Source organism: Etheostoma spectabile, chromosome 24 (genome assembly GCF_008692095.1).
Source record: "Etheostoma spectabile isolate EspeVRDwgs_2016 chromosome 24, UIUC_Espe_1.0, whole genome shotgun sequence".
Taxonomy (NCBI): Eukaryota; Metazoa; Chordata; class Actinopteri; order Perciformes; family Percidae; genus Etheostoma; species Etheostoma spectabile.
In genome coordinates this window covers 15359658-15380244 of record NC_045756.1, presented here as the reverse complement: position 1 = coordinate 15380244, position 20587 = coordinate 15359658, and the positions used below count along the sequence as shown (strand labels likewise).

The window sequence follows — 20587 nt, the reverse complement described above, 5'->3', positions numbered from 1 at the left end:
TGAAGGTAAAGCTGAAACACAAACAAACATTACTGTTAATTTAAAAAGCAGCTTTATAATAAATTCCTCCGCTTTACCTCGGATCCCCAAAGACCATCACTCAACGCTAAGCCTTTGCCTCTTTGCAGACTTTTCAGCCGAAAGCTCGAAAAATTCCATTCTGAAAATGTGGTCCAAGGTTCAAAAATGTGCCTGGTACCAGAGTCCCTTAGGTCGAAGGTCAATTTTGTAATTGTATTATCTGATCTGAGGCTGCACGTTTTGGATACTCTGGGTGTTGGGTAGTGTGAGTGAATTGGGAAAGTCTGGAGGAGGCCCCGTCTGACAGACTTTCAACTCACACCTCCGGCGGAGCTTTTTGGGCATCCCTGTGGAGGCTGGGGGATTAAATGTGGGCAATGTTCAAAGCGTCCATTGCTGAAGCTACGCTGGGGAGCTGTGGTCTCAGGGTCTTAGGTTCCTCAAGGGGCGGAAACCATAGGCTTTATTTCAGTTAGCCTATTAGCTGGTTTGATTTGCATTGAGAGATGCTTTTATGGAAAGTTCCCCAAGCCAATCTCTATGTATGGTGAAGGGTATGTGATGACGTAGTTTCCTGGATCCATGAAATAACCGGCCTTTAAAAACAATAATCTGCCTGCTTCTATGGAAATTTAACATAGGGGTGTATATACTCATGCCTCTGTATTTTAAGGAAGAACATTTATTTATTTACAATTATTCATCCACAAAGAAAATTGGTGTCCTTAAAGGTTGGATTTTTCCTCCTTTTTTTAATCAAGGCAATAAGATCAATTTCCAAAAGATGATTTTTTTATTCCTCTTTTTAGTCAACTTAAGCAGGGGTTCCTAAACTCATGAGCAGCACTGTAAGTGATATTTCACATTTTCTCTGAGATACTAAATTAAATGCGGACAAACAGAGCTCCGCTGACCGGTAGTGCAGGCAAGCCGCGTATATAGCGTTAATAAAAGCGAGGAGGGCTAACATCAGGCTACGGCTAACTCCTGCTGTGCAACATTTGATGAGTGTGACGCTACCATAGTGAGACACACAAGCGTAGTGACATTACTAGCAGTTGACTTATCACTCAGGGACCCTTCCACTTCTACACACATTGGCCAACGCTGGCAATTTCACTCTCCTCCTTTTCAGCATGAACTATTTAAAAAATATTTGCATGTTGCACAAGTGCAAAAATTACTCACACTTTCTCAAGAAATGGTCTGGAGCCCTGGCAAGGGCTATGTTTTGACAGCAATCCAATATTCATGATACAGGATATCGAACCATAGGCATGTTGGGAAGGGATTGCAGTTTGGTGGACTGGGGTTCATCGCTGCTTTTTGCAGATGATGTGGTCCTGATGGCAACATCCAGCTGGGGCCTTTAACCCTTTAGAGAAGTGCCTGGGATGAGGATTAGCAGCTCTAAATCTGAAGCCATGGGTCTCAGCAGGAAACCGATGAAGTGCTTATTTCGAGTAGGGAATACGTTTTGAAATTTATGCGTAATAACTTAACTGAATAAAAAAATACAAGAATTCTGGTACTTGACTTTTCCTAAAATAGTCTATATTTTCATTTAAAATTGTTTTATTTATAAACATTGCACAAAAGGCAAAGAAACTACAATCACTTTTACCTATTTTGCCCATTCAAGGTCATTGACTGCTCTTATTTTCGGAGTATTGTTTTTAATCTTTTGCTCGGTTGAAGATGCATATTGGTTGCCCAGTAACTATCATCGTCTCTGTCAGAGTAACGTCACAAGTGGCCTCGAGTAACAAGTTTCTACTTAGGCCACTACAATAACTACGTTGGGATGGACTCTGGCCTGAATCAGAAAGCAAGCGTAGATGGCCGGTGGCTGTCTACGTGTTCACAAAACTTTAAACATCCTACAACTGAATGGAATCATCGCACACATCCTCTCCAAAGAGTGCGCAAGCAGCAAAGTTCATGCAGCAACAGGCAGAGGAACTGAGAGCAGAGTTTATGGAGGGAAAAGGGCAGCGGGGCACGGTCTGAGCAGCACTGCGCAACCACAGTGACGCCAAAACGGAGCCGATGCCAGGTTAGGTTATAAATGTTCAAATTGTACTTTTAGGTGTTATTTGCCTGTTAAGAATTATGCTGAATACATTTCCATACCATATTTTTCAGATATAAATGTAGCCTATGAAATAATTCTGGTTAACTATTAGAGCCTGACCATTAAAGGATTTTTAAGGATTATACCAATACAAATATTTGGTTATTTAATAATCAAATATGCCGCTATATCGCCCGATATGTTCTTTGAAACAAAAATCCCAAAATGTGTTACAAAACATAAAGAGATTTCCCTAACATTAGTTATTTGTAGTTATTTATGAGTTCTCACTTAAATATTATAATTTGTTCTATTGTTACAACAGAACAGAGGAATGATATGAAACTTAAAGTCCTTTAAACAAAAACCCATTAACAAAACAAAAAGTCTGTTGCTGGGCTCTATTTACTATGCCATGATATGAATTATTGAGCCTATTAGGCCTACTACTCAAATGTATAATTAAACTCGTCAAAATGTACATTTTGGTGTTAAAAAGTTATGTTGACCTGTTTACTCACCAAGTGCAAATTCGTATATTCCAATCCAACTTTATTTGTAAAGCGCTTTAAAAAACAACCAAAGATGACCAAAGTGCTGTACGGAAAAATACAAAAATACAACATAACATATAACATGAGTAAAGCTAATAACGGCGCAATAAAAAGCAATTAAACTAAATTATTAAATGAAGTAAATGATGTTGACATCTTACCACAGAGAAGAGGTGGGTTTTAACCCTCCTGTTGTCTTTGTTACAAAAACTTTCTAAATCAGAACTATGACAAAAAATACATTAACTAAAAATAAAAACTACAAAAAAGCAGGGGAGAAAAAAATCATCAAAAACATTTTTTTTTTTAAATGAAAAAGTGACCAAAATAAATCTGAAAAAGTAACCAATAAACATTAGAAACATTGGAAAAAGCGACAAAGAAATTGTTAAAAAAATTGACTGAAACAATTTTTTTTGAAATGTCAAAAGTGACAAAATTTGAATAAAATTGACAAAAATGTCAAAGTGTAGAAAAGAACAAAATGTTGAAATTTCAACCCAGAAAAACACAAAGTTGCAGGTTGACAGAAAGACAACACAAAAGGTTAAGACGTGATTTAAAAACAGACAAAGAAGAGGCCTTTCCATGTGCAGAGGCAGACCATTCCATAATTTAGGAACCGACACCGCAAAGGCAAGACCATTCAAAGAAATTCTTAAAAAGAGGAAAAAAAAAGAAAAACATTTTTTAGAAATTGATCTTAATGCCTTAATTAAAAATATTTAGGAAAATCCAACCTTTTAAGGACACCAATTTTCTTTGTGAATAAATAAGGTATGTAAATAACGGTTCTTTCTTAAAATACAGGGGGCATAAGTACACACCGCTATGATAAATTCCCATAGAGGCAGGCCGGTTTTTACTGTTAAATGCCAGTTATTTCATGGATCAGGATACTACGCATCCTGATAAAGTTCCCTTGGCTTTTGGAATTCAAATTGTTTATCATCCTCGCTGTGGATAAAGAAGGATATTCATTTTAGGCTATTTCATTATGGGCTTTACATTTTCTAGCAATCATTGCATGGCTTAATAATTATTGAAATTCCATTGAAATCACATTCATCCTTAGTTCAGACATTTCAACATTGTTTCAATATTCCTAAAAAACATTGAAATAACATTGAAATTCAGATGATCAATGGACTTGATTTTAACGTTGTTTTAATTTCAAAACAGGGTGCAAAATGATAGAATCAACAGGAGAGTTTGATGTTGATCCAGTGACTTATGCTGCGTTCTATTGTTGTTGTTCCGAGTTCGGAAAACCGAGGAAAGGGATGTTGCTAGGCAACGTCTGACTTTCTACTCGGAACTCCGACTAGCAGCATTAATGCTGACAACGGAATGTTGATTTGACATAGTTTCAATGAAGAATATGAAATATATTTAACAGTCTCCCACCTCCCCGCTGTTCCGCAGACGGTTTCTTCTCAGAGGTCATGTTGAAGGGCCTCTCCTCGACCTGCATTTGGGTAAAATACGCCACTTATAACACGCTAGCACGAGTGTGCAGGAGCTAGCTGCGGCTTACGTTAGCTTAGCAGGAGCTAGCTGCGGCTAACGTTAGCTTAGCGCACGGACTCCCAGCAACAACGCGTTTCCGGTCGGAGAAAGAAAACACAGCGGCTCTCTGTAGCTTCGTTTCGTGTTTTTAAACCCACATCCACCAGTTGGTGATGTTACTTTCTTCAGAAAACTAAACGGGGGAAGCGTTTTACTCCCCCGTCCTTATCAACAGGTTTATTCTCTTAATACATCCATGGGTAAAACTGGGAACTGGGTTCTGGCACCCGGAAACACAAACAAAACTTCCGCTACTCGTATTCTTCTTCTTCTACTGACGCATTTTGGCGGATGGCAAACAACCTTTGGTGCGCATTATCGCCACCTTCTGAAATGGAGTGTGGATCAGACTAGCATACAATCCCAACAAATGCAAAAAAATAAAAACTGTCCAAGAGTACTGTGGCCAACAGTTTCTCTGTCCTGTAGACTGATTTGAAGATACTTGGGATTAAGTCAGATAATCCTGAATCAGATTTGATGCGTGAATTCCATGGGCATGTAATAGACAGATATCAGGAACACATTATTGCTGATGGTTCAATGGATCCAGAAACAGGTGCTACAGGAGCAGCTTTTGTTGTTCAGGGGTGGAATGTCCAAGCCTGTAAGAGAACCTCAAATGTCCTAAGTGTGCTCACAGTGGAGTTCTATGCAATCCTGATGGCAGTGCGATGGACTGAGCAGATTCTGGACCATAAAGTGTTGATATGTAGTAAATCGGTGTCAGCTATCAATAGTATTGGGAAAGGGTCATCAAAGAGTCGACAAGACCTTGAGGTTCTTCTGGTAATTAGAGAGGTGACAAGGAGAGGGGTAGGAATATCACTCACATGGGTCCCAGTTCATGTAGATATTGCGACAAATGTAAAGGCTGATAGGTTGGCAAAGGAAGCCGCTCATAAGAAAAATGTAGAGGCCAGCATTGATTTATAAAAGGGCAACAGCTCTGGGAACAAGAAGACAAAGGGAGGCATCTATTCTCCAAATCTAGTAGGTAACTATGAATGAACACATGTGGTATGTATGTACTTAACAAAAATGTGTGAACTAACTGAAAAATTAAAAAAAAAGAACCCTACTTCTAAAATACTTTTTAAGAGAGATGTCTTCCAAGCCAATGTCTTGAATTGAATTGTCTCGCATTTCTCTGATTAGATATTGTCTTTGGCGGTCATATTTTCAACAAGAAACAGATTTCTGACATGAACACAGGTCACTCTGGGGTTTTCCTAACATAAATAAAGTGCTGGTCAGAAACGTGTGACCAATCCTCAGTCTAGAAATAATAACCTCTTCCCTACGGGTAACCTCGCTTCTTTTACAGACAGTAACTGAGACAGTTTTGATTCCTTCGGTGAGAATCTACAATGAATTAGTCATGAAAATAAAGGAAACGCACTGAATGAGAAGGTGTGTCCAAACTTTTGGCCTGTACTGTATATATCCCCATCGCGGTCCACCGGAAGGGGAGGGACTTCGTCTCTATTGGTTTAGGTCACACAGCGCCCTCGTTTGAATGGCGGACGACGTGTATCATGAGTAAATAGCTACTCAAACAGGTAAAAAACTTAAAATTTTATCCAGTTTGTGGTTAAACTATCTGCTGGTAAACACTTGGCAGCTGGTAACAGCAGCACTGACAGTTGGTTATATCTAAAGTAGTCCGCTAACAGTAAATACACAGCTAATATGAAGCGGTAACGTTAGCTGCATAAGCTAACTGAACTAGCTTACGTTACTAACTCCAGATAGTTACTCTATCTGGAGTTAGTAACGTTGATGGTAACGCTAGCTGCAGAAGCTAACTAAATTACAGTTGAAAGTGTTGACTTGGTTATAGCTGTAATGCAAATCACTCAACTTGCATTAATAGAGCGCTTGTTTCAAATCTAGCTGTCATTGCTGTTTGTTAGAATAGAGCCTGATGATGAATGTTGTTTTAGGTAATAAAAGGCTCGCTTGGCTGGCTATTTCAGTGCCGAATTTAGCAGAATAACCTTAAGACTCCTAAATTATTTGTTGTTTTCTAATTCGGACGTATGTGTTGCTACCAAGAGTCCAGCTACCTTTTAATTGTCTGATTTTTAAATGGGGTTCGGCTTTGGAAAACCGTAGCGTAGTTGGATCTCACTGCAGCTCTCTGAACTAGCTAACGTGTTGCTCTCTGTTTTATTTCCTGCAGTGTGAGAAACCATGGAACAGGTAAGTCAACATTAGCCAAACATTATTATTATTATTATTATTTTATTATTTTTGCATCAGAGACTATAGTGGCGGGTATGGACAGATCGTGTTTCAGTAAGTAGCTGAAGCCTGAGTGTGCAGAAACCTGATCTGTGGTTACTCAGGTGATGAGCGCTCGCTCTGCTTCAGCCCAAGACTTTTCATTTTGAAAGATAGTCATGGACAACAGGACAGCATCTTTTGTACAGTCCAGAAATAACACTTCTTATGTTTATGTGTGGACTTCCAGGCAGTTCCAGGTAGATCTTTGACCTATTCAGCAGTTGCACATGTTGCTCTGTGGTGGTTGTCTGCTTATTGAGTGTGTGTTTCTGTGTGCATGTTGCAGGAACAGCAGGTAGAATGGGACAATGTGAATAAACTTCTGCAGCACCACGGTTTTAAGCCCGTGTGCTTTGCAGATCCTGTAGAGAACAAGAATCTTTCAGGTAAGAGTCCGTCCTTTTTTTATTGTGTAGAAAATACAATTGTTTTTTGTTTGTTGTGGAAAAAAAAGTTTATAAGCATGTTTGCCCAAATGTGATTTTTGATATAAACTTTCATTTTGATAAATTGTGCATAGATATACACTGTTATTGAGAGCAAAACTAGCCTCATTATAACATCAAAACTAGTGGCGCTGTGTTGAGCTGTCAATTTTTATTCTTATTTGTTGACCGTTGAGTACCGCTGTGAAGTTGTTTAACTACGCCATCTACGCGTTAGTTTCTTAGTGGGAAGGAAAAAAAAACGTAACACGATGAAGTCTGAATGAGAAAGGAAAATAAACGTGACAAAAGTAAGAAATCTGTGGACTCTGTTTGAGCGTGTCAACCAAAAGACAAAAAGGAAACATGTACACTGTTTGAAAGTTGCTCCTTTAGTTGTTTATTTTTGTCTCTGTGTAAGGACAAGATGCCTCTGACTCTCCGTGTGTCCTTAGATCTGATTCTGCTGGACAGGAAGTCGGCCAGTGAGATCAGGAGGACTCTAAAGATGATGCTCACAGACTCGGAGAGAAGACAGGCTCTGGTCCAGGAGCTCGTCAAGTCCAACAACCAACTCAAGTGAGTCGTTCAATCAAACCCACAGACGGATCTCTGAATGGGCCGAACTTACAGAGGTCGTAAGGAAAAAACTCACAAGACGCAAACATACAGAACAAATACAAACTGAGTACAAAGAGACACAAAACAACCACAAAAACACGTGAAACAACTAAATTAGATGCAAAGTGACTGCAAGCAGACGCATAATGATTCAAATGAGATGCATAAAAACTGAAAAATGACTAAAGCCAGACAAAACCACACAGAAATATAAAACGTCTAAAAATAAATGCACAGCAACTACAAGGAGACCCAAAATTACTATACAAAATGCCAAACAGAGAAAGACACCCAAAATGACACCAAGTATATGCAAAATTTCTAAATACAGATTTAAAACGGTCACCAAGAGAGAGACAAAACGACCACTGAGAAGCGTAAAGCGTCCAAAAATGGACGCAAAATGACTACGAAAAGGAGCAAAATAAACCAAAAATAGGTGTAAAACATACATCAGAGAGACAGATGACCACACAGAAAAGCTAAATGACTGAAAACAGACACCTACCAACTACAAATGACCAAGAATGACCAGTTATTTATTTTAACAGCTCATTAGTAAAATGCAGGGACACACAGGGATGTGCAGCAGCACAAAAACATGCAAAAGATTAAAAATAGTACAATGTGAAATAGTAGTCTATGATCTGCTTTCACTATACGCACGAGCAGATCAGTTTCTTCTCTCCTTCCTGCTTAGTAAAGCCGCCATCATAATAGCAATGCACCAAGGTACAAACGCGCTTGGCTTTCATATGGAATTGGAGATGACACTCTGATTGGTTGATAGCAAGTCACACCTAAAACACCTTAAGAAACGTAAGAACAACCCTTTTGAACCATGCGCCTGGCGCCATTTTTTCCGCTGTTAAACTAGCAGAAGTGGATTGTATACTTGTGCCAGGCGCTAAAATAGAGCCCAAGAAGTCTTAAAACAGATGTAAGAAGATGCAGAAAAACCAACACAAGGAGGCGCAACAACTAAAAATAGATGTAACATGGCAACGAGACACAAAACGGCCAAAAATAAATGTAAAACTACTAAAAAAATAGATGCAAAACGAATACAAAAACTATTTCAAAGACTAAAAAATGACAATGTAGTCTGGGTGTGTTATCCACAGTGTCCATGATCGTACCCTTTATAAATTTAGGTCTTTGTCCCAGGAGAAAAGCATTTAACAGTGTTAGCTGTTTTTAATTAGCACAAATAACTGGTCAAAGTTTACAACTCAGCGTCATTTTAATTTTTTTTTAAGTCAGACAGCAATGCTGTTTTTAAAGCAGAATCCGATTTCAACATCCGCGCTGCTCCATAGTCTCATCCAACCGAATAAAAAGAGGTCCACGGTCACATTCGAGGCAGAGGCATGACAATACGTTCCTGGAATGTGTGGATTGATATGAGATGGAAGTGAAACCGGGTCTTTCGTGGCGTACCTGTGCCTGCAGTGTCCGTTACTACTTAATAATGGATCTGCAGCGTGTGCCCACCACCTGTCCTCCTGTCATCTCAGCTCGTCAGACCATTTCACAGAGACACAGCTGTCCGTCAGAAGAAGTCTCTCAGCCCGAGACTGGAACCAGCTGACAGTTGTGCTCATGTTTCTGCACACCGTTTCCCGAAGAGACCAATCACTGAGTGCAGAGAAATGCTATAAGGCTATTGTAGGGGGAAAGTACAGTCTTATTGTAAGTGATTTGTTGGAAATTGTTTAGTTTAGTCTTGTGATGTCTGTAATGGAATTAGGGCTGTTAATTAGGCTGTTTAGCCCTAATTAATTGGATATAAGGACTATGTGGGTAAAAACAAATAGTAAAACAGTTACAGCAGTCAGAAAATGACACCAATTTACTGCAATGCAGCCTTTAAAACCAGGAAAAGACAACACTTTTTACAATATGTAAACCGTAAGATGATATCTAGTCTCATATCACGATATCAATATATCGATATATTGCCCACCTCTAGATCTAATTAAAAAAAAATGTCTGAAAAGCAACAAACGTAAAAAAACAAAAAAAAACATGAGTGTTGCAAAAAAGTACAAAATGTTGGAAAAGCAACAAAAACTGACCAAAAAAAACCATCTCTCTCTAATGCGTGTGTGTGTGTTTTTCTCTCTCTCTCCCTCTCTCTCTCTCTCTCTCTGTGTGTGGGTGTGTCTCTCTGTGTGTGTGTCACTGTGTGAGTGTGTCTCTGTGTGAGTGTCTATCTGTCTGTCTTTGTGTGTGTGTGTGTGTGTCACTGTGTAAGTGTGTCTCTGTGTGTGTGTCTCTGTGTGTGTCTCTGTGTGAGTGTCTGTCTGTCTGTCTTTGTGTGTGTGCGTGTGTGTGTGTCTATCTGTCTGTCTGTAGAGAGGAGGCTCACAAGCACACTCTTGGAGCAGCTCAGCAGTGTGAGCGGGCCGCTGAGCTGGAGGCGCTGCTGGCCGTGGTGAGGATCAGAGTCCAGGACCTGGAGGACCGCTACCTCGCCAAGGCTGTCCAACAGCACAGCCACACACAACAGCTGCAGCGGGACAACCAGGACGCACAGGCACGTCAGCACACTGCCCACACACTTTATCACAGTAAAGATTCACAATTAACAAGCTGCAATCATAGTTTTACTCTTTAAAAAAAAATTAATGAACGTATATAGCGCTTCTGACGTATTAGTTTCCTTTTTTCGATTTGGTTGTTTGCGGGGTTTTTTTTTCATCAGTTTTCCACGCTTTTTTTTTTCTCTTTCTTTCAATGTTTTTGGTTAAAGATGCTGCAGAGCTTTTAAAAAAAAAATAATAATAATAATTCTAAAAGTCTAAAATTAACAAATGGGGACTATTGTGAGAGAATCTGCTCTTCTCATTAAGAAGCATCTGTCGTGTGTAGGAGCGGTGTCAGGTCCTGGAGAAGAAGCTGTCTGAACAGAGGGAGGAAGTCGCTCAGCTTCAGAAGAAACTGTATTTCACCGTCAAAGAAGAAGAGCAACGATTGGCTCGCCAGGGTCACGCCCTCCAGCAGGTCTGCACCACAGCGAGCCGGCAGAACTCCCCAGCTGAGCCGCAGTAAGAACCCGACGGATGCACCGCAGCCTCCTGTTGATGAGCATGTGGATTAGGGCTGCAATCAGCTGTTTTTTGTTGTTTGATTAATCTGTGGTAGTACTTTCTGGATGAATGGATTAGTTGTTTTACTGTCACAAAGTGGAAAAACTCTAACATATTCATTAAAGAGCTGGAAATGAAAAGACGAACTAATTAAGCAAGGTTTTTGATGCTTTTTCAACACGTTTATCTGTTTTTTTTGGGCAATTTTGGTAGCTTTTTTTCAATGTTTTTGCTGTTTTTTAGCGCTTTTCTCCTGTTTTTTTCCAATGCTTTTGTCGCTTTTCTTCAGTTTTTGTCGTTGTTTTCTTCTCTCCAGTGTCATTACCACTTTTTGGCAAAGCTGGTTTAATGCTTTTTTGACAAATTCTTGTGGGGGGGGGGGGGGGGGGGGGGGGGGGGGTTTGATTTAAACCAATTAATCAATTATAAAAGTAGTTGGCGATTAATTGAAAAGAAAAGACGACAACTAACGGAAATGTTTTGACTTAAAAAAAAAAAAAGGTCTTGGTCGCTTTTTTCACCTTTTTTTGCTGGTGCTGGGAGAGGAAACTAAGCTGTTTATGTTAACCCCCAGGTCTGTCAAAGGAGAATCAGGAGGATCTCACGTGACTCATCAGGCAAAAATCAAGAATGTTACTCCATCTCTCAGAGCCATCCTCAAGGTAACCTGACTCAATGTTTACTCATTTTCACAGTATTTTCTCTTTAAAGCAGAAGGTCATGCTCTCACATTTCTTCCATGGCATACCAGGAACAGCAGAAGGCAAGCGCAGCTCAAATAGAAGATCTCAAGAGGGAGGTGGAGCACCTGAAGCGAGAGCTGAGGACGAGGTGTGCGTGTGCTGTCATATTAGGCTTCATCAATATACTGCATTTTGGTTTGAAAACAATTATCTTTTGCTTCTTTTAACCCTTTTGTCCACAAGTATTTTCTGGATTTTCAACTTACGTCCATGATTTTAAAAATCAAACATCTGTGTTTTGTTATACAACCCCTTCAGGCTGATTCAAGACACATCATATCTTATGATGAGATGATTCAATCTGACTCTATTATGAGTAACGGGGTCATCAAACAGTCTATTGGTATCCCCTGTTCTTTAAAGCTAAAGTAAAGACCAGTATGTCTTAGCATGTTAAATGATTAAAATCCTTGTAACTGTAACAGTTTGGACTGTAGCAGCGATATTAGATAAATTAATACCTCTGTCTATTCAACAGTACATAATCCGAATATTTTAATTTATTGGAGCCAGAGAATGCCAAACAGCAACTTTTCGGCATTGTACCAAGCAAAAAAACTAACCGCAAATATGACAAAGATGAAAGATTAATCGCTAACACACTCATTAATTAGAATGGTTTGTTTTCCCCCAAAGCATAAACGGAACGTGGCGTTCCCAGTAATGCCGACCAAGTCTATACGCGTACCCGGGTATTATTGAACTAATCAGGAACACAGCACTTATCTACAGGACCAACCGTCTTTGCAGATTACCTCAAAAAGACAACACGACTGAGAGCAGCGAGGACAACGTGACTGAGAGCAGCGAGGACATCGCTTTGTGTGTCCACTATCGCCATGTAAGCCTACTGTCTGAATACTTTCCTGAAATCTCAAAGGGTAACTACTATTTATATATATATATATGTATTTTTTTTTAACATGGACTCTATTTTATCATCTTTGTGTGTTAAGTTAACGTTAAACTGCCTCAAAATCACAATCGCCAAACAAAGAGGATTTTACAGAGATAGACCCTACAGGTCCATATCAGAAAACTGATGATGAACATTTGCCCTGTAGGGTTACATTGCAGCCTGTTTCGCAGCTGATGGTTACAGCATTCTTGCTCAATACTGGACAAATTTCCAAGGTTTCTTTTTTTGTTAGTCACTTAGACACCAAAACATGGAAACAATGGGGTCCAGGTTGAAAGAAGAAACTTTAAGTTACCCTTTAACCATAACTTTTTTTTCCTAATTTGTTGCAGCTGTTGGATGAGATCAGTGCCGTTGTGAACAATCCCAACGCTCCGTTGCGCCTGCACCGACAGAAACCCACTGTTGGTTTGGAGCTGGCTGAGTTTCAGACTCTGCTCCCCACATTGGAGGACTGGGCCCAGCAGCTCCACCTCCTGAAGGTAAACACTCACCACAGACGTTGATGGGGGAAATACGAGCGAGCTTCGTGTAGTTTATCACTGACCAAACTGCGGAAACTTGTTTTCTCCACTTCTACAACTGCGTAAAAATTGCTTTGTGTGTGTAGGATCTGCAAAGGGGTTTGTGTGAACTGAAAGGCAGACTGATGCCCTGGCAGCCTCCTGACGATGGCCATAATGCTGGAGAAGCATTGAAGGTGGAGGACATGATGTTGCTGGTGGACACCATGCTGGAAAACACCTTGTCTGGTGAGGAGAAGGTACAGCACTGCACCAATTATGATTGTCCAAGATGGGTTTTAAATACACCAAAAAGCCCACAAAAGCAGCCCTTTGTCTAATTCCAATTCTTTTAAATATGACCCCTTGTATTGGCTCTCAAAGCCCAATTATTGTTATCCAGCCAGGTTATGGGTGACGGACAGATAGCATCATGGTTGGCAAATTTCCATTTGCCTATTTCATTATAGTTAACACAGTTGAGTTAAGCCAACAAAAGGTTAGCGCCGTGCGCCAACAAAGGTTTAAACAAAGTATCGGGGTTTGGATTAAAAGACTCCTAGGACACCAACATACATTTCCTGTATTTACCCGGGGACGCAAACTCTGATCCATGTTGAAAGCCCTGTGTTTTAGAACCCAAACATTCGCCTCCACTTCCTCCCTACGCTGACGACAGTGCTCTTTTACTGCACCGGTAATGTGGGGCATAAGGTAATAAATACGTGGAGTACATACATATTACAGTGCATAACCTTTTGTAGCTACAGTATAAGTAATAATAGATTTACGAGGACAGCCTTTTTGGTTGCAGCCCTGGACGATATGTAGTCTCGTATCACAATATATTTCAACTTTTTTTGTTAAAGGAATATGCCACCGTATGTTGAAATAGGGATTATCACGTCTCACCTAGCTGTAGATAGGTGGGCCAACGCATCTTTTGTCTCAGTGCATGCACTGTTTTAGTCTGGTGCAACACGGGCAGCGCCACTGCTAGTTAGCTTAGCGTAGTGAATGGAATCCTATGTTGCCGGGTAGCGTGTTGTGAGTAAAAGTGACCCAACAAAAACACAACTGTGTATTTATGACAAGTAGAAATAGCAATTCATATTAAGACCAGACGAATTCTCAGGCAGATATTGACTTGGGACAATATTGAGTAGAAGTGCTTCTGCTGTGCTTCCACCCAATATAGTCCCAAATCAATACCTGCCTGGGAGACCGTGATAAGCTCTATTTCAACAAACAATATATGTATATTTGTATATTTGGGCGTTTTTTTTTCTTTAAAATATTCTTACTTTTTTTACTGAAATATTCCAACATACCCTAAAATATTCTAACCTCTCTTATGATATTCCAACTTTTGTCTTGAAATATTCCAATTTTTTCTAAGATATTTAAACTTTTTTCCAAAATATTCCAACTTTTTTCTAAAATGTTCCAACCTTTTTTCTGAAATATTTCATCTATTTTCTATGATCAGTTTTTTCTAAAATGTTTTACATTTTTTCTAAAATATTCAAAAAGAATTCTCAATGTCAAATACTTTGCATCCTATACTACTACATACTTTGCAAAGATTGAGATTTTATAATGAAGATAGAGGAGACAAGTTTGATAAGACATGGAACCCAGTACTGAATTACCTTAAAAATGTGAACCCATAGATGTCGGCTATTTTATAAAACCTCACTGTGCAAACTAGATTGTGATTTGTATATGTCAAATTCATTTAACTTTATTACCTTAAGATGTTTTGTTTATAGTATCCATCCTAACTATTACCATGGAATGTTGTTGTAATCCAAGATGTGCTGTGTTCCAAATGTTCAGTATATTTGAATACTGAATACCCCCCCTCTCCTCTTTACTTATTTTTATTGACAATCAATAAACATATTTTCAAAAGCGGAGCTTTGCCCCCAACATGGCAAATAAAATGCAGTTATTACACACACACTTATCACATTAGAAGGCAGAGGGATAGCTAAACCTTTGATATGCTGATCAACAGAGAGCTCCGAGAGAGAGGGAGCCATCGCTAACTGCTAACCTAAAGTAGCTAACAAAGCTAACATCCTGGTGGTGGGGGTGTTTCAGGTGCTCCAGACTCCCACTCGGTACACTCTGGGCTCCATGGTGTCTCACTTCCAGAAGCTGTTTGACGTCCGCTCCCTCAGCGGAGTGTTCCCACGAATGAACGAGGTCTACACCCGGCTGGGAGAGATGACCAACGCCATGAGGAACCTGCGTGATGTCCTTCAGCTAGGTGAGTAGAAGTAGGGGCAGGGGAAAGCATCTAGGGTAAAAATAGTGGTCACTATTAATTTGGTCAATATAGAAATAAGTGTTATTTAACGGCATTACTAATGTAAACTGAATAGAGCAGTAACTGTATATTTTGAGAGGGTAAAAAAACAGACACTTTCTGAATAATTAATAGATTTCTAAATAGTTGGCAATTATCTTTCTGTCTAATGGATTAGCCGACTAATCGTCGCAGCTCTACATGATAATTTTACTTTTTGATAATATTATAGTTAAATGCGTTTTCAGTCCACTAGGTGGTCTACTCAAGCTTTGTTTGAAATTGGAAAAAAAGGTAATAGCTAATTTACCCAAATATTAGACAACCCCAATAAGTGTACAATTATGCTTATCATAATTCATCTTTTGGAAAAAGATTTAATGAGGACAATCATCAAAATATTTTATTTATTTACTTGAAATTAGTTCCTCATTTGGTTTTTCAATCCTCTCAGGTTTGGGTTTATGCTTTTTTTTTGAGTTGGAATATTTTAGAAATGTCAAGATTATTTGGGGAAAAAAGTTTTAAATATTTAAGAAGAAAATGGAAATATTATAGGAAATTGGATTGCTTTGAAAGAATTTGAATATTTTAGAAAATATATAAGAGTATTTTGGGAAAAAGTAATATTTTATAAGAATATAGAAATATTATAGATAATTTAAATATTTTCAACAATTGAATATTTAAGAAAGAACTTGAATATTTTAGAAAAAACGTGAACATTTTTTTGGGGAAAAAGTTGAAATATTTTAAAAATGGGAATATTTTGAGGGGAAAAAATTGAAAGTTTTAGGAATTTTTTGGAAAGAAAATTGAATTGACAATTGGCAATGACGATATTACTAACGTAATAATAATGTGTACTTTATTAATCCCGCAAGGGGAAATTAAGGTATACATAAAACAACAAAGTAAATGTAATGACATTAAAATACTTGCAGACATTAAAGTGCACTCCGTTCTGCAGCCTTCAGTGTCCTGCTAAAATTCAAGCTGCTTGTAAAATTTAAAACAAATTTAATGGAAATTATTTCCAATATTCTTTGATTGAACACATTTAATTGAATATAAAAGGCAACACAAAAAAAGACAACAGTAAAATTTTCAAGTGCAGTTTTCTACTGATATTTTCTTTCAATTAACACAAAGAATCGGTGAGTGTCTTTTGCAATTTGTCTCAGCCTTTCGCAACATGTTCATTGAGCCAGTTGCTATTGCGATGCCAATACAAAAACCATATACTGTTTATTGCACAGCCCTAATTGACTAGGAAGGGCATGCTCAGTTTACTGCTATTTGGCGCCACCTTCTGTCATGAGTGTGTATTGGTGTTTTAAAAGTCTAGACCCCCAAAATAGGATCACCTCCCTTTTTCAGATGTTTTCATAGGGGAAAACCGGTCTTATACATCGCAGAATAGAGCTGCACAATATGAAGGAAAATATGCAGTAACCTTGTTTGAATATAGCAGTAACGATATTACTTGCAACAAATACACAGATATTAAAGTGCATTCAGTTCTGCTGCTTTCAGTAGTTTTTGCTAAAATACAACACATTGCTTGTTGAATTTTAAAAGAGGAAACTTATAGTTATTGAGTGGATTTTTACCACTAAAAAAGAATCAAAGTTACATTTTAAAGTGCAGTTTTCCAGTGTTCTCTCCAATCTCTTTTTCAACTAAATCCAATAATCTTTAAGTGTCGCAGCCTTTTGTGATGTGTTTATTGCGCAAGGCGATGATGATATTTTTGGCCACTTTTGGATATTTGGACTGCAGTCCAGCAGGAGCAAACATGTTCAGCTGATAGTATGTGGGTGTGTGTCAGACTGCAGGGTTCCTCCCTCCGAGCTGGTAAACCACGTATCCAGGCTGGTTTCCTCCACTGAACACGCTGCCGGACTCTATCAGCTGCTGGGAGAGGCCGATGTTGACAGGTTCACGCACGCTCTTTGGAACATCCCGTGTTGTTGTTGTGCAACAGCGTGACAGCAATCCTCTCTGCGTGTGTTTTCCAGAATCCTGGTAAAAGTGAAGCAGCACCAAGAGTTCTTCCCTGCTTTCCACGCCCTCATCACGGACATTTTACACACTCTGGGTAAATATGACATAAGAACAATTCATGTTAGGTCTGCAGACTCAAATCAACTTGTATTATACATATACGAAGTAGGCTTGGGGGGGCTCCTCTTTGAGGTTTATGCCCGACACAGAGGTCCAAGGTTCGAATCCGACCTGTGACGATATCCTGCATGTCTTCCCCCTCTCTCCTAACTGTCCTGTCAAAAAATGAAAAGGCGGAAAAGCCAAAAAAATAATCTTAAGAAGTAGGCTTGGGCTCATATTTTCAACTCCAATCGTGGTTACTAGAGATGGGAGTAGGGTATCATGTGAACCAACCAAAAAACAACAAAAACTTCACCCGCAAGACACCGCAGGCAGCTATATTTATTTCGGCAACCGTGCGGTCCAATCTTTCCGGCCACACCGGGCACGTAGCGTCCTCGTACTCCCGCGCAGTGCAATAGTTTTGCCGTCTTCCTTTTTACACCATACGCGAGCAGATGTGTAAAGCCAGGCAGGTTATCACATCCAGTGAGACCACAGTGCAGCCGGATACTTTAAAAAAAAAAGATAGCACACTTCAAAATAAAAACAAACCAGGTTCATGGTGATTTTAGCTGGCTTGACTTCTCACAGCGAGACACGCGATTAGGCACACGGAGAGAGCGATTGAGGGACGGACAGACACACGAACACGCTCATGCTACAAATTCCCACTAACCCTGTCTCTTTGTAATGGAAAGAAAGGCAAGTGCGATGTGTTTCTGGTGTAATCTGTCCCTAAAACAAACAGGAGGAGCAAAGCCCGCTCCATTTTTCCTTTTCAGTTTTCGTGGTAGCTTCTGCTTCTTCTTCTCCAACGGGAAAACACAACCATGTTGCATTGTGGTATACGCGAGTAAAATGTAGGTATGTACACCCAAATTAGCTGTGCATTGTCTGTATTTTATAGTAGACTATATAGTGAATGAAATTAACCGAAAAGAATTCGAACACCGCTACAAAAGGGCGAACACACTATATGCACTATTTCCATGATAGGCAACGATTTTTGACACAGCTAATCTGTCCTGCCTGAAAAAATTGCAATATACAGTATAACTGTATTTAGTTTGCTGTGTGGTGCCAAGACAAAGCTCCGCACCAGGGGAACTTGAGCGTAAACGTTAGCTCCTAGTATTCAGCGCTGGGTGATGGCACTCGGTTTTGTAGAAAGAATTTGAATTTTTTGAGAACTATTTTTGAAAAAAGTGATATCTTTTGTGTTTGACATAAACACTTTTGTTTACGCTTTTTATCAATGTTTTTAACTTTTTTTACGTTTTGTCCCTTTTCAACACTTTTGACGCTGTTTTTTTTCCCAATGTTTCTCTTTTTTTTAACGTTTTCAACACTACGTAACACTAACTTATTAACTTTAGTTTTACAGTTATTTTTGGATTTATGGTCAATAAACCTCATTTATAGAAAACGGTATCTAATGTTTGAGTTAGGAAAGCAGAAATTAGGAATTATTTAAACTAAAATTAAAAGAATGGATGTTGATGGATAATCCCAGACTGGATATGTAAACTTTCACTCAATACTATTTTGAAACCACTTCAATTTTTCAAATGCTATAAAATTGAATAAGACACGCCAAAAATCATAAAAGTAGAGATTTGTACTTGCCAAAGAGCGTTGTGTGGAATCAATCGTGTTATTTTGGTTAATTATAATTGGGTAGTTAAAAAGAACATTGATATAGGAAAACGTGTCAATTTGACCCGAGGACAACATGAGGGATATAGAAGATGTAAAAAAATTAATTTAAAAAAAAAAAACGCTTTGATGACCCCACTTATTTGTGTGTGCATGTTTTTCAGGAGTGAATCACCTGGACGCCATCATTCCCGCTCTGCAGTCCTTGAAACAAACACCCCAGTGATGGCACGGTGGTTCTACTGAACACAGAGCTCTGTTTTATGTGAAGTGAGGCCTTTTGTTTGGAGTAAGGAGTCTACATTTGATGAATGAGTCACAGGGACTTGAGTCTTAATAAATAAATACATGAATCAACAAATATGTTAAAGTTTATAATTAAATGAAACTTAAATAAATGCTTTAAATATATTTATACAGTTTTGTTCACAGCATTGGAAGAGCTTTAAAAACGACAAAAACATTGAAGAAAGCAAGTGTGACAGTCGAACCTGGCACGCTGACAGTACTCGGTGTAAAAAGCGACAAAAATGTCAAAGCGTGGAAAGCTTTAAAAAAAACAAGGTAAAAAAATGTTTCATTCAAAGCTCACATAATAAGTGATTCTAGGAAAAGGATCCCTACAGAGATAGAAAAAAAAATATGTCGTTTAACATGAAACAGACCAGAAATCCCCATACCCACCAGTCCCTATTTAAATGAACAGTAACTTTATCATCATAAAATTCACTTAAATCAAAGTTAAATAAAACAAAATAAAACTATCAAGAGCCATCTTGATTCCTCTTTCCGCTGCTTAAACAGTCCCAATTCTGGTTGGGTTGAAATAAACCCTTAATTCAAAGATGTAGATGTGAAAATAGACTGGCTCTATACACACTAAAAGTACAGTTTATTTAAATGGAGTCTGGTGGGTTTTGCAATGGTGATTCTTGTGATTCCTTTATTTCTGCGTCCAAATGTTAATGAGCTAGCCTATTTCTGCATTTATTTATTGAGACTTAACTATGTTGCTTGTTCTCTATAGACCCGGGTTGTGAAACATAATCCTGGTTAATAACTGCATTCCTCAGGCCGTCACTAATCCTTCACATTAATAAGCAGCTTTTTCTGAAGCTGGCTGTGTTCTTCCCATGGTTCATTGTTTCCTACTAGCACATGTACATAAGCACCAGGTTTAACCTGGCAAGTGTTTATGAAACAATATATTCTATGAAATGTTATTTATAGTTTCAAATCCAAACAGAAATGATCTCAGGCCACTCTAGACCACGCTCTATAATTTACAGACACCCAAGTACTTCTACAAGAGCAAGCATTTGGTGTGACAGTGGCGAGGAAATATATACATTTTGTGGGGGGAAAAGTAATATTTTGAGAAAAAAAGTTTGAGCTGAAATGGCATGAGACATGACTGTACCTCGTGTTGAGTATCGGCTGACTCAGTCCCACTTCATGTTTCCCACTTTCATTTCCCAATAGGTTGTTAGGCTTTTTTCTTGCTTTGTTTTCTTACTATCAATCTTTAAAACGAGAAAAGCCAATATAACCCTGAATATATGATTCATGTCTGTTCTAATCCCTAATTATTATACGGTTATAAAGCTGTTAAACAAAATCCAGTTTAAGTTAATAATTGCTATTTCATTTGAAACAATCATGCTTGAATGTGTACCAAATAGCAACGAGATAAAC

General features: G+C 38.7%; 2 protein-coding genes and 1 pseudogene across 4 annotated transcripts in view; 2 read left to right on the top strand and 1 right to left on the bottom strand.

Moving 5' to 3' along the window:
• Window positions 1-4447, bottom strand: part of LOC116673702 (gastrula zinc finger protein XlCGF8.2DB-like) — a 325201-nt pseudogene extending 320754 nt beyond the window's left edge.
• The window catches only part of LOC116673699 (zinc finger protein 431), a 193334-nt gene that overhangs the window by 131948 nt on the left and 40799 nt on the right, over window positions 1-20587 (top strand). The gene's annotated exons all lie outside the window — the stretch shown is intronic.
• Window positions 5317-19664, top strand: cep70 (centrosomal protein 70). Of its 3 annotated transcripts, XM_032505912.1 has the most exons (15): window positions 5317-5780; window positions 6404-6423; window positions 6794-6893; window positions 7388-7511; window positions 9912-10092; window positions 10428-10603; window positions 11220-11307; window positions 11388-11476; window positions 12139-12229; window positions 12640-12789; window positions 12918-13070; window positions 14917-15085; window positions 16956-17064; window positions 17146-17225; window positions 19057-19664. In XM_032505912.1, the coding sequence occupies exons 2-15, from the start codon at window positions 6415-6417 to the stop codon at window positions 19116-19118; spliced, it is 1581 nt and encodes a 526-aa protein (XP_032361803.1). In that variant the 5' UTR covers window positions 5317-5780; window positions 6404-6414; the 3' UTR covers window positions 19119-19664. The 3 variants fall into 3 exon arrangements, with proteins under 3 accessions (XP_032361803.1, XP_032361802.1, XP_032361801.1); XM_032505911.1 differs by lacking the exons at window positions 5317-5780; window positions 6404-6423 and adding an exon at window positions 6486-6704 and having other exon boundaries at window positions 11397-11476; XM_032505910.1 differs by lacking the exons at window positions 5317-5780; window positions 6404-6423 and adding an exon at window positions 6487-6704.

Coding starts and splice junctions, on each gene's coding strand:
- cep70 (XM_032505910.1), top strand. CDS start 6,624: ATGGACAACAGGACAGCATCTTTTGTACAGTCCAGAAATAACACTTCT. Junction 7,512..9,911: donor AAGTCCAACAACCAACTCAA/GTGAGTCGTTCA, acceptor GTCTGTCTGTAG/AGAGGAGGCTCACAAGCACA. Junction 12,790..12,917: donor AGCAGCTCCACCTCCTGAAG/GTAAACACTCAC, acceptor TTGTGTGTGTAG/GATCTGCAAAGGGGTTTGTG.